The following is a 14,383-nucleotide window of genomic DNA, read 5'->3' on the forward strand; positions in this document are numbered from 1 at the left end:
ATTTCTATTTTAACATAGGTTGATGAGTTTCCCACTTTGGTGCATTTGGCTTCCTTCTCTTTATTTTTAAGGGGGGAAATTGGTAGTGCTTATTTAGTTCAATGTGAACTAAACTCAATAGATGGCAATATAAAAGCTGATGCAAGAGGTGTATCTTGTTTTGGGCCTATTTAAGCAGATATGCTATGTTGAATTTCAGCCTTTTTGTATAAATGGAGCTTACAAGAGAAGCAAAGCACAAGAATGGCATCCTGGTACCACTTGAAGACATGCTCTTATTGACTCCATGGAATTGGAAGTTTATTTCCAGTGTAACAATCAAGCATGGAAATATAGTTGAAGTGTAAGAACTAAGACTTCTTTTTTTTTTCCCCTCATATACAAGAACACTGGAACTATTTTGGGGCAGATGAGAACCTGGGTCCAGTAGCTGTGAGTATAAGAAGAGAGAAGCCAGAGGAAATCAAAGAAAATGGACCTCAGTACAACTACCGGATCATATTCAGAACCAGTGAGGTAAGCAGTCCAGGGGAATAGTAAAAGAAACTAGAAGTGAGAAGGCAAAACCAGATGGAATATGTGGGGTTTATGTGCCTTTCAGTGTTGATAATAGAATTCTGTATAATCAGGGAGCCTCCTGACAGAATTATGCTACATGGCTATCTGTCACAGAACATTCCACAATGTTCCACAGAGTTATTCCATAACCTCCAGTACAGAGGAAGTGCTGAAGGTTGTTTTGGTTAAATCTTGAGAAACTTACAGGAGCTATATTAACTAGAAGCAAGCAAAGAGGAGGGAAATTGCCTTCTTTACTTTTATATGTGACAGTGGGTCAACCTTTTAAATGCTCCATAGTATAGAAATACTGTACTAATACTAATTTTTCAAGGTAGTAGTTTCTTGTAAATTTGAAATCTGATGAATAGTTTGAAATAGTCTGATTACTGTTATCAATGAGTGGCATTTTTGTGTATCAGTGTTGGTCTCATGCTAACAGAAATTCCTTAATGTCCTTGATCTCCACTGAGAATTAGAAAAATAGTATGTCTAGTTGCACTGCTATTGCTAGTCAATCTCAGTGCATAACTCAATATATGTTCTGTTTTTCCTTTGTATGCATAGCTCATGACATTAAGAGGCTCCGTGCTGGAAGATGCTATCCCATCTACTGCAAAGCATTGCACAGCCAGGGGACTTCCCTTAAAAGAAGTGCTGGAGTATGTGGTTCCAGAGCTGAATATCCATTGCCTAAGGCTGGCCTTTAACACTCCAAAAGTCACAGAACAGCTTATGAAGCTTGATGAGCAAGGGGTAAGTGCAGAGTTACAGAATTAAACAAATTATCTTAATCTGTCAGATTATTGCCATGAGTTGCAAAATTATCTTTTAGGTTTATGTGATTAAAGTAAGTCTGATGAAATGCCTCATTTAAAATAAAACTTGTCATCTGTAGGGAGAGTTATATTGATTTATTTCATTCAACTTTTGCAGAATATTTGGGGTGTATGAAATCAAGTTCATTTCCCTGGGTAGCCTAAAGTTTTATATTAATGTTTTGGCAGTTGTTCATTTAAATTTCCTTTAAAAGAGACTACAGTATTGTTTTTAAAAGACTGTGGGAAGGAGGGAGTTCTGTTTTTCTTACTGCTATTATACTGAGAAGTCTCCCATGGTGCTAAACGTTTCACTGTAATACTGCATTGGCTAAACCATGACCAGAGTGCTACCTGACTTGTTTTGTTTTGTTGGTGTTCTTTTTTTCTTTGCCCTGGAACAAACTACATGGCAAAATATTCTAAGGCTTTCTTCATATGAATAATTTTCAATGAGGTGATAGTCTCCTTGCCTTTTAAAGATGGGACCAAGGCTCATTAACACTACAGCTTTGACTTAGAAAAATGGAAGTCCACGACTCAAGTGAATTTTATGATTATAAATGTCAGTAGTGACATTTTATAGCTGTGTGCATGCCTCAGTTCTCACTGGCAACCTCTCCTTCCATGCCTTTTGAGTGGATGGACCCAGGATGAGGATTGGGTCCCTCCCGCTGTAGGGAAGATTATGTTCATGGCCACCTGATGAACCTGAATGTGCCTAATGGGATTTAGGTTAATGGGATGCGTCCCAGAGTCCTGAGGGAATTGGTTTGTGGAGTTGCCAACTCTCCATGGCATTTGAAAAGTGATGGCAGTCAGGGGAAATCCCAGGAGGTTGGAAGAGGGGAAACATTGTACCCATGTTTCAGAAGGGTAGAAGGAAGATTCCTTGGGAGCCATCACCCTGTCAGGCTCCCCTCTGCGCCTGGGAAGGTTGTGGAGCAGATCCTCCTAGAAGCTCTTCTAAGGCACATGGAGAACAGGGAGGTGGGTTTGAGACAGCCAGCATAGCTTCAGCACGAGCAAATCCTGCCTGACCCACCCAGTGGCCTTCTATGATGGAGTAACTACGTCAGTGGACAACGGAGGGGTTACGGGTGTTGTTTTTCTGGACTTCTGTAGAGCCTTGGGCATGGTCCCCCACAACAGCCTTCTCTCTGAATTGGAGAAAGATTTGATGAGTGGACTGTTAGATGGATAAGGAGGTGGTTGGATGATCACATCCAAAGAGTAATGGTCAATGGCTCAGAGTCACAGTGGACATCAGGGATAAGTGGTGTATCTCAGGTTCATAGTGGGACTTAAGATCTTCATTAATGATGTAGTTGAAGGAATTGAATGTACCCTCAGCAACTTAGAGAACCGAGCCTTGCAGTTGCCGTGCCTGAATGATGGGGTGATCCAGAGGGACCTGGACGAGCTCAAGAAGTGGCCTCACGGGAATCTCATGAGATTTAAGATGACCAAGGGCAAGGTCCTGCACCTGGATTCTGCACCTCTGGTATTCACATGCTGGAGAATGAACAGATTGAGAGCAGCCCTGCTGAGAAGGACTTGGGGGTGCTGGTGGGTGAGAGCTGGACATGACCCAGCCATGGGCCCTCCCAGCCCAGAGAGCCAAACGTGTCCTGGGCTGCATCTAAAGCAGCGTGGGCAGCAGGGCCAGGGAGGGGATTCTGCCCCTCTGCTCTGCTCAGACCCCACCTGCAAAGCTGCATCAGCTCTGGGGTCCCAGCACAGGAAGGACATGGAGCTGCTGGAGTGAGTCCAGAGGAAGCCACCAAGATGATTAGAGGGACAGAGCATCTCTACTGTGAGGAAAGGCTGAGAGAATTGGGGTTGTTCATCCTGTAAGAGAAGGCTTGGGGTGACCTAATTGTGGTCTTCCAGTACCTGAGGGGAGCCTATAAGAAAGAGGGAGGGACTTTTTACAAGGGCACAGAGTGACAGGACAAGGGGAAATAACTTCAAACTGAAAGAGAGTAGGTTTAACATAAGGTATTAGGAGGAAGTTCTTTGCTGTGAGGGTGGTGAGAGCTGGAACAGGTTGCCCAGAGAAGCTGTGGATGCCCCATTGCTGGGGGTGTTAGAGGCCAGGTTGGATGGGGCTCTAAGTAGTTTGGTCTAGTGAGAGGTGTCGCTGCCTATGGCAGGGGATTGGAGCTGGATGATATTTAAGGTCCTCTTCCAACCCAAACCGCTCTATGATTTTATGACATCTAACAAAACTGTGAGGTTATATTATCCTTGGTTCCTATCCTATACGTTAAGCTCCCATAGTATGGCTTTCTAATACTTAAACTTTTGAAAATCATTAAGGGCAAGTGATAGTTGAATTTTTATTATGTGCATCAAAGTATTTTCTGTTTTTGTGGTAATGAAACAGTTTGACACTTCTAGCAAAAGAGGTAAGTACACTCTGTGCTAATTAGTAGCTGCATTTTTTCAGTTCTAAGCTAACAAAAATTGGGTAGCAGCTGCTCTACTAATTAAGTGCACAGAATGTTGATCACTTCTTCTTGCTGAGTGCCACACTGTTTCATTACAGCATGAGCAGGTGCCTGTTTTATATAGCAGATAAAATGTTTTGTAAATTTAAGAGTTAAGATTATAAAGTCACCTTAGCCTGACTCAGCCACTAAATTTCACCCCGGAACCACTGAGCCAAATGTATATGCATCAGTTTTCATTAGAATAAGATGTCTTATATTTGAGTGAGGTCTTAAAGCAGTTGCTTGTTTTCATGTTTAAGAATTTACTCTTCTTTATTTAAATTTATATGCCTTCAGCTTTAAGACTTCTGATATTTTTCTCTGCTGCATTTTAAAAGTCATTTTGGTGTGAGTTATTTTCCAGCAAAGGTTTTTGTATGCAGTGATTATATCATCTGTTGGTCTTGTTTATGATAAACTAAACAGATTGCACTTTTCAAGTCTTTCACTGCAACATATTTTCTCTGCCTTTCATATCACTCTTATGGCTGAGCTCTGTCTCTTCTACTCTTTCAATATCTGCATATGTCATTCAGTGCTAGAATGGGAATATTTTTCTTGCCCTAGTTTTGTACTGGCGGTGTCTGTGAAAGTTGCTCGTTCCTTACTTCCTCTTAGATTGCTAGAGTGCTAACATCTGCTGTTCATACATATGGTCCACACTGCTTGTCACCTAGCTGTTCTTTTATTGGATTTATTAAAATGCATTCATTTGAATAGTTCTGTGTTAAACAGCAATCCAATCATTTCCTAGGGCTGCACTGCCTTCTTTGCTAATCACCTTCTACTAATCTTTGTCATGAATGCAGAGCTCGTGGTAGGTTACTGTAAGTTTGCTTCCAAATATGATTTAAAAATTTGAATATTAGGGCAATTACTGATTTATTTCAGTTGAAGCTAATCTTTATGGCAATTCCTCATTCACATGAATACTGTGAAATGTCACTTGGTTCTTAATATAATTCCTAGTGCATAATATAAACTTGCTGACTGGTTAAATCCAAGCTATACTTTCTGCTGTCTTTACAGGGTGCTAGATAAATACTTAAAGTGCACTTTTCCCATGTATATAAATATGTAAATACTTTCAGATTATTAAAATAAAGATGTTACTTTTGTAGTTTTACCACAACAGAATTCATGCTTCAACTTCTTTTTTAGCTTTTTCTTGTAGTTAATGCACTTCGAAGGGCTAGGTTTATCACAAGGTTTAATAATCAGGACTGTATGCTCTTTTCCAGATCTGCTCTTTTTGATTCAGAAATGCCAACTTGTGTTATCCTTAAGGAAACTTTTTTCCCCAAAAATTAGCAAGTCTAAGAACACAGCTAGAAGGCATATCTGGCTCTTTGCATAGTCCTTGTTTAGTTGACATTTTCAAAGCAATAAAGCACGGTTGTTTGCTTGCTCATTGGTGCTGCAGATCCTATTTATATTGATGTCTTTGAAAATACTTCCTTCACCTGAAGTTGAAGCTCAAATAGTGCAAGTGTGCTTCATGGGAATAATTTTCTTTGTCCTAACTTCTTTAAATGAAATTACTAGAAACTATTGTAGTTGGCAGTACAGCTAAGGTGCTGTGGTTCCATGGAGCACTGGCATCCATTCTGTTTCTGTGGAGAAAGGACAGGAGAAGGCACATCTGAGCAGCAGATGCCTGAATGGTCCAAGACAGGACCTGCTGCTGATGATATGGAAAGCGGTGGCAGTTGTTCAGCAGGAAGGGCAGCAGTGCCACCTCTCACCAGCCTCCCTCACTCCTCTCCTCCCTCACCTCGTGTCGGCAGGAGGCACTGGAGCAGATTGCCAAGCTGGGCATGTCCCATCCCTTAAAGTGTTTAGAAGTCAAGTTGGATGTGAATTTGAACAAGTCTGGTGTAGTAGACCAGACCTGGTCTAGTAGAAAGTGTCCTGCTGCCCATGTCAGGACCTGAGACTGGATGATCTTTAAGGTCTCTTCCAACCCAAACCAGTTCATGATTCTGTGCTGTACTTGAGTTTTGTCATAAGGAATTTGAACATGTTTAGAAGACACAAGTCAGTGTTTCAGATGATAAAATAAGGGATATTCTGTAATGGGGAAGAAAGGCAGCCTAGAACTGTGGCTTATATATAATGACTTCTTCAGCGGGAGTAAACAAGCCGGGTTATCCTTACTCTTTTTCCCTCCTTGTTTTCCTGCTGCTAATACTTTAATCCCCATCATCATTCATCCTTGGTAGTAAAGGAAGAATACAGTAAAGTAGCAATGTCCAGAGTTTTTAAATTTTAAAATTTGCTTTCTTTAGAGGTATAGTGCCACTTCTGAGGGCCTTTAACTTATACCACCATGAACATAATAGGTTAAAAATAGTGAATTTCAGTTTCGTTATGTGTCCACATGGTCCTAGTAAGTTCAAAATCCTTTGCCTCATGGCTTGGGATAGAATCTGCCAAGAGCAAATGACAGTATATTCAGATAACTTTGCTTCCAGTGCCCTTGCAAGTAACTGTTTTCACTTCCCACTAACCTGTAGTCCAAACTTGTAAATCTCATGCCAGTTGTGATAGATTTTCTTACAATTTCATTCTGGCATATGTGGTTAGTGTTTATTTGAAACAGAACTTCTGCAAAAATTCATGTGTGGGAGGAAGGATTTACTGGACAATAAGGATGCTTTCTATTGGATGAATTACATGCATAAACTCCAAGGCTCTCCCTTGTGCTCCTTCAATCAGGGTTCCTGCCTGTGAAATTGGTTTTGGAGACAGCAGTAGATGGCTGTGGATGCTTGTGGATGCTTCTTTCTTCCCTTCTGTGACTTGTCTATCTGGAGTCCAGATGTAAATGATGCCAGTGTACTCCTTTTTTTGGTGTATCAGTTTGGAATTGGTAGAAACAGTTAGCTTTGGGGAATCACTATTATAATTGGATAAAAAATTACTTTATTTACACCTTCAGCTTTTGCTGTATTAGGAACATCAACTACCGAATTAGAGGGAAAATGGAAATGAAAAGCACAAATGTATTTGAAGATTGATGCTAGTAAATAGTACCTTCTAGGTATGACCAGCATTTTTCAATTTAGCTGGTTTTTTTGTTATTGTCATCATATTTAAGTCAGGGAGGACTCACTGAATGTCACGGAGTCTTTCATCATTGCTAATAGATGAATGTGCTAACAGGTGAGTAATTTCTATCTTCTCTTCAAAATGAGAGAGACTTCATTTGGTCACCTGTTTAAGAAGCAAGCACATGATGTGCCCTACCCTTCTGCCTGGAAGGCTTAGCATAGGATGGCAGCCATGGTAGCAGTCAGTGAGTGTCAAGTTCCTGGCATTTCTCAGCCAGCACTTCCCATGTGGCTCAGTGCTGGACACTCACTTACAACCTGTGGTGCTGTCCTCCTGGAAATAAGCAATGTTCATATTTGTTTCACTTCAGAAAGCATTTTGACATCTTCAGATTAAATCTGCCTTAGTCGAGGCAGTTACAGTAGAAAACAATGGGAGTATTTGCAACTAGACTAACTTTTGAAATTAGGCTGAATATTAGGTAGTTTTTAATTCATGAATTATGGATTTATGAAAACATGGGAAGTTAATCCAGTGCTGGAGTTGCTTCATCACTTGGTACACACATAAAATTTTAATCTTTTTTCTTTTGCAGTTAAGTTACCAGCTTAAGGTGGGTATTATGTACTGCAAAGCTGGGCAAAGCACAGAAGAGGAAATGTATAATAATGAATCAGCAGGTCCAGCCTTTGAGGAGTTTCTTCAGCTCTTGGGAGAGCGAGTTCGACTCAAGGGATTTGACAAGTACCGTGCTCAGCTGGATACAAAAAGTAAGACTTTTTCATTCTTTTTTTCCCCCTGAAGTGAATAAAATGCTTGATATGGTTGCTAACTGCCTTTTTGAAGAGTTCTTAAAAATAACATCTTAGTTGTAGGAAGGCAGCTGCTTAATATAAGTGAAAGCAGAGCAAGTGTAATTTAACTGTACTCAAACGGTCTCTCAACTCTAATAATAATTGGAATTTTGCACTGATTTGGTATGAAATTGTCAATAAAGCTACAACAAGAAACCAGCAATTGTGGAACAATTATTGGTATTGCAAATCTATCATCAGTGTGTTGTCTTAAAGCTAATCAATACAGCTGGTGTGTCTTTTCTTTTTAAAATTATGCACTTATAGACTGTCTCCAAAGTGTTTCGCTAACCCATCTATGTCACTCTGCCTTGAAAAGTTGATACACTGCTTTTCTGATGTCTGTTGCATGCAGTTTTTCTTCTAGGCAGTTTTGTCTTAGTCATTCTGTCAAATGTATTCCTCCCTCTGTGCTTTTTCTTTTCTGAGTTATGGAAATTAAACTGGATTTGGCAGCTATGTTATCAGCTCTAACTGTAAAACATATTGCAACAAAATGCCGTGGTAAGATGATCTTGGGTGACCGTAACTATAAAAGAAACTCCCTGCATTTGGAATTGGTCATGTGAAATACCTGTCTATCAGCTAGCACATGCTGCATTCAATTTGTAGATCTGTTTGAATTACTTGGGGAAATTTTGTCTTGTGTTCCTTTTTTTTGAGTACTGGAGCTAACCAGTTCCTATGAAGATCTTTTGCTATTTTGCTCGCTTGTAGCAAAGGAAATGAAATAAGGAGCTTGATTCATGAAAGCTGAAAAACATTCATCAGCTTTAGTGTAGTAGAAGCTGTGGTCTTGTCATGGGTCTCCTGGCACAAGTAGAGTACCTTGCTGTGCTTTAATGCTCCATCATTCTATATTCTGTCCTTAATTCCTACAGCAATTGCACTGCCATCTCCTCAGGCTGTTCTTGACCAGTCTAATCATCAATCCTCAGAGGGTTCTGAAGCCTCCTTTGGTTTTAAACCTGAATTAATACCTATTTTGCACATATTTAACATTGTGCCTGCTTTTTTTTACTTGCAATACTTATATTCCCTCTGTTGTAGTTCCTCCCTTGAGAGCATTTCATAGACATATGGAATGGTTTGGGTTGGAAGGGACCTGAAAGATCATCTCATTTTAAACCCCCCAGCCATGAGCAAGGACAGCTTCCACTAGAGCAGGTTGCTGAAAGATCCATCCAACCTGGCCTTGAACTCTTCCAGGGATGGGGCAGCCACAACTTCTCTGGGCAGCCTGTTCTAGTGCCTCACTGCCCTCACAGTAAAGAATTTCTTCCCAATATCTGATAGCAATCTGCCCTTCTTCAGTTTAAAATCATTCCTTCTTGTCCTATTACTACATGGCCTTGGGAGAGTCCCAGCTCTCTTGTAGGAAATACTTAAAATTCTCAAGGTGAGTTTTCCTTTTGCACAGCTCTGAACTGTAATTTTATTGGTTATAAAGATGAGCTAGGTCAGAAATCAAATGGATATGGAAAACAGAGAAAACATTTATTTAGCTTCAGGTTTTATATTGTGACTTTGTTACTTTCAGTTGTTAAAGCAAGAACCTCTCTTCCCTTTCTTCCAGGTTAGTTAAGATGTGAAAAAAAGGAAAATAACCCATATTTTGGTGTCAGTCCACAAACACTGGTTTCTAGTATGTGTGAATGCTGTATGATTGAGTTGATTAATCTGCTCAAATATGCCCAAGAAAGCTGTAAATGTCTTTTAAGTATTTCTTTCTTTTGCATTTTCCTCTGAACAGCAGAATTTTCCAGGGATGTTTTAAATTCTTTGTTGTTGCTTCTGACTCAAGGAAAGAATATTGTCAGGCTTTGAGTTTATGGATTACAATCTAGCACATGTTGAATGCAACCTTTATGTTGACTGACTCTCTCCTGATTTTGAGAGTTACCTTCTTGTAATGAAGGTTTCTCCTCCATGTTGAGAACTGGCATATCTTTTTCACATTGCCCAGTAGACACACTCAGCTCCATTCTGTATCTAAAACCAAAAAACCCTTTATATGAACAGTTCAGGATGACCATAGATGACAGGAAATCCTCTAAGAGAAACTGCTGCTTTCATGAAGGATTTCGTACATTTTCTTTCAGTCAAGGTTTACAGCCTCACAGATGTGAAACCTTATCAGCCAGAACTTCTTAGGAGCTCTTTTAAGTTGTCTGAAATCTTTCAGGTTAGATTGCCTGCAGGATTTCTGAGAAGACACATGTGAGCGTGCATGAGTTGTTAATGAGTAGGTCTGGACAGCAGCAAATGTGAACAATAGCAGCAAACATTTCTAATTTGATGGTGCTGGTGGTATGTTCTCCTTTATGCTAGTGTGCAAATCACAGATGGAAATGCTGAAATAGAAGGTGCTCTGGGGGCACAACACTCAGCTCTTTGGATAGCTGCATTTGGGAACACTTACCGCATATTCTACACAGGAAATGGGGGGGAAAAAAAAGCCACTTAGTGGTGGGGGAAATGCTAAAGACCAGAGATGGTCACAAGAGCTGCATCCCAGGTGTGGGGAATACATGTAGAACATAATTCAGCCAGGCAATATATTTTCAGTAGCTACCCTAAGTAATCAGTCAGTCCTTTTGTGTTGGCATTAACGCAGAGACCTGCAAAGGAGGGGGTTGTGGCTTTTTACTGTGACTTAGGTTTATAGGTTTTGTTGAAACAGCTAGGTCTACAGCTAGGAACTGAGCTTCTCCATCTTCCAGCTCTGTGCTCTTTTGTTGCTAGAGAGCCCTGTCTGGAAATAGTTCTTGCAGTCTCACTACTCAGGAAATTTTCCTACACCAAGATTGTGTTCAGTGGCAACACAGTTGATTGCAAATATGTGCTTAAAAACAAGTGTCTGTTCATTGACTTGTCAGAAAGGCCAGATCTATGTAAACTACTTGGCTAGTTTCCATACCTTTGACAATACTTTGCAAGCTGTGCAAAGCAGTTGCACGATGTAAGACGTGGAAAGATTTTTCTCTGCATGGAGGTGAGCTGATTTGTATATGTACTCTGGAAATATTCACAATATTTTTCATTTATGCAAATTAGAAAAGTAAAGTTGCTCTAGGAAAAGGCAGTTTCAGAACAGTTATTCTTAGAAATTTAGGGTTAGGGTCCTAATTAGTAAGTGTCCACAACAGAGCCAATTTCTTAAATAGAGGAATCTCAAGCATACTAGGAACTTAAAGCCTATTTAAGTGTATTGCATCCTTCAAGGGCTTTAGTTTTGGATCTCTGCCAGTACCACTGTGAAAAAGAGATGCTACTTTTCAAGTTTTGTTTGTTTATTTCTAGAATTACCAGAGGGGAAACAGTCTATCTCCTGGCAGCCTGCAGACTTTGGATAGGAAATAGAGCTTGAAAATGTCACCTATCCCACAGTGACTAGGAAGCTTATGGCCATCACTTTAAAGTAATAAACATCACAGTGATCTTTCAAATTATAACTTCAGTCAATTTACTTTATTTTCCAGTTGTAGTGCATGCTTTATTTTCCTCCCCCTCACTTAGTCTTGCTTCTCAATATTTTACATTGGTAAGTGGGATCAGCTTGATAATGCTAGGCCTGGTAACAAGGACTGTGTGTCCAACAGAGTATTAGTGTGGTTGATGAGGGAAATAAAGGAAGTTGATTAATATGAGCTGGGAATTTTATGATTTATCAATTTGATAAGATTAAGCTAATAATGGTAGGTTTTTGTACTAAATGTTTATACACTGCATGATTTTCTGATTAACACATAGAAGAATATAAAACCATAAGCTATTAAGTAGATAATAAAATCTAGGAATGAATGGACTTTGAATTGACATTTCATGTAGGGGTTGTCAAGAAACCCCAATGTTTGTAATGAAATAATGCAGATAGATTACCTTCTTAACTTGCACTGTATAACAGCTTTCCAACCTTGTGGAAATAATGATAGACTTACTCTTGGATCTGAGCCTTCTGTTGGGAGACCAACAAATCTTTAAATGTTAAGTTGCTTAAGGAGCAGAAATAGAGATGGCAGACATCCATCTGCATTGCTCTGCATTTGTGTTGCACAAACACTTTTGTGTGGCACAAAATAAAAGATTCTGTCCTCATTTCTGTCTGAAAACTTGGGTGTTATAGAAGTTGATGATGAATGCTTGGTGTAATCCTTGTGTATGGCAGAAGAGCAGTGTTGACAGCTGCTGACAAAGCAAAGGTAGAGGGGAGCAACATTAAGCTCTGAAAATATTTGTTCTTATGCTTTTTATTGTGAGCCCTGCTGCAGTTTGTAGTAATGGTTGTCCTGCCTTATCAGTGTAAGTTACTTTTTGTTCTCCTACAGTTCCTTGGAATGTTTTTCTTTGAAACAGGGAGTCAGATTCTCTACTCATAATGGTTTTTATAGCGTTTTCTAGCACAGAGGTTAAAGTGCTGTAGAGGGAGGCTGACAGAGTCCTGTGGATTCAGTCAGCACCGTGTTGGTGGTTGTCTGCCACAGTTTTGAGCACTATCGGTGTTAGAAAAAAAACTTCAAATGTGAGTCTGTTAATCCTTGTGAATAAAGCTGAGAATCATTGGAAGGACAGGAGACAAAGGAGGGTTTTTAGAGATGATTAATGATGGAAGGGAAAAAGGATCAGCTACTCAGCTAAGTGCCCAGATCTAGTAATGGGGCAAGGCTGGGAAAGCATCCATGACTAGCTGTGCCATAAACTGGTGGCCAGAGGGGATGTCTTCAGTGTAAAAAGGTGCTAATGAATTTGAAGATCCCTCAGGCCTCTGTTAAATAGGAGTAGATTGCAGTGCTGGCTTGCAGTTTTGACCTTGAAGTGATGGATATTATTCCAGTGCACAGTCTAGGATTTTATTGCAATAGCTGTGATTTGGTTTAAAAGAAACACCTGCAGTTATGGTGGTGTACTTCAGGAAAAGTATTCTGGACTTCAGAAAAAGCTGAATGGTGAGAGAGATGCACAGTCATAGAGCATATGGACTTCTGTTGGTAGTTGGATTTGAACAGGAGAGATTCAAACTGTCAAGTGCTTGGAATTATTGAATGTGTCATTTGGATTGTAGCCTGATTATTTAGTTTGCAGAATCAGTGCTGTTCTCAGAAAACATTTTTCTACCTAAAATTAAATCCTGCCAGGAAAGTTGAAAGTTTGGCTTAAATATGTAGGTGTTTTAGAATATTTTTAGTCAGAATTGTTTTATTCTATTCTTCCAATACCTGTTGAGCCCCTTCCCCTCTTTTGGGGCCTGCCTTCTCCTGTCTCATTTCTCTATATTTTGAATCTACTCCTCGCCTATTCCAGTTATTTGTCATATTTTTGTATGCTCTGCTTCTAAAAGATGTTGTACAAATCAGTGTATTTACTGTTCAGCAGATAAAGCTGTTATGAAGTTGCATTAATGTTTAGGTGACTTTTAGGTGTATCTGCCTCCTTGGGTGTGCACTCAGTGATCAGGCAGAGGACAGAGGCTGCTGTGAACACAGTGCAAGGTGAAATCATCCCCTTTCAGCTGTCCTGCTGTTATAATTAGCATTTAAAGTAAAATTATTAGCATATTTAATATTAATATTAAATTATTAAAATAATACTTAAATTGTAGTAATCTTTTATTTCTAATCCCCTTTTTATTATAGATAGGGGATTTGGAAGCACAAAATCTCTATTTGGTTATAATATAGAAAACTTTCCATTCCATTTCATAGATCATTTTGTGTTTCATTTACAGTAAAGCTACCTCTATTTCATTATTCTGAATCTGACAATGAACAGTCAGGGAATTGTTATGAAAACTTCTCAAAGTTTACACTCAAAATCTGGATAAATAAACTGTATATTTGTGTTACTGTAAATGCTCACAAATTTCAAATGTTATCTTCTTAGTAACATGATCTCTCTGCTAATGAAAATGCCAAGATACAGTTTTTAACAGCTTTTTAAAATACATTGTTATAAATAGCTGGGATTATATAATTTAGTAGCATATTTATATACTTCAAATAGCCAGAATGCTTTGTTCCATATATAAACTAGTTATTTTTCAAGTGGTATTTGAAAGCAGGCTTTTTGCACTGTGGACATAAGTTGTATTTAATAGCACATATTCACTATTTTATCTTTAGATGTGTTACTGCTTAAATGAATAGCATATTTTTCAAGGTCGCTTTTTAGAGTGAAATAAAGTGAAAACAAGTTCACAATTTGTCTGTAATCAACTGTTGTTTTCAGCCAGCACCTTGTAAATTGAGTAGTAGCCCCCTCTTCTTTTTTCTTTCTAAACTTCATAGTCCTAGTTTTTTATCATTTTCTCTCCACATGGAAGTGTCTCCATCCACATTTAATTGTTTCATGGCCTGTTTCTGGATTCCTTCTCTTTCTTCTGTAACTTTTAGAATAGGGTGGCCAGAACTCAAAACAGGTGAGATTACCTTAGATTAATATGCCAGCATCATAATGTCATTTCTGTGGGCTTTTTTCATCATCAGTTGTAAACATGCTGGCGTCCTACTTGGGGTTTTGACTGTTCCTGTCCATAAAGCAGCTGCTCTAGTGAAGGTGCTACCTGATTTCCTGACAGTTAATTTCAAGTCCTGATGTTTATGCTTAG

The 14,383-nt window shown here is 39.2% G+C and overlaps 1 protein-coding gene across 6 annotated transcripts in view; it reads left to right on the forward strand.

Moving 5' to 3' along the window:
• The window catches only part of SIPA1L1 (signal induced proliferation associated 1 like 1), a 199,622-nt gene that overhangs the window by 138,157 nt on the left and 47,082 nt on the right, over positions 1-14,383 (forward strand). For all 6 annotated transcript variants that reach the window (XM_084208669.1, XM_084208668.1, XM_084208672.1 and 3 more), the window contains 3 exons: positions 386-516; positions 1,126-1,314; positions 7,521-7,695. In XM_084208669.1, coding sequence (XP_084064795.1) covers positions 386-516; positions 1,126-1,314; positions 7,521-7,695 — 495 coding nt within the window. The remainder of the gene's footprint in view (positions 1-385; positions 517-1,125; positions 1,315-7,520; positions 7,696-14,383) is intronic.

Source organism: Fringilla coelebs (assembly GCF_963513975.1).
Source record: "Fringilla coelebs genome assembly, chromosome: 6".
NCBI lineage: Eukaryota > Metazoa > Chordata > Aves > Passeriformes > Fringillidae > Fringilla > Fringilla coelebs.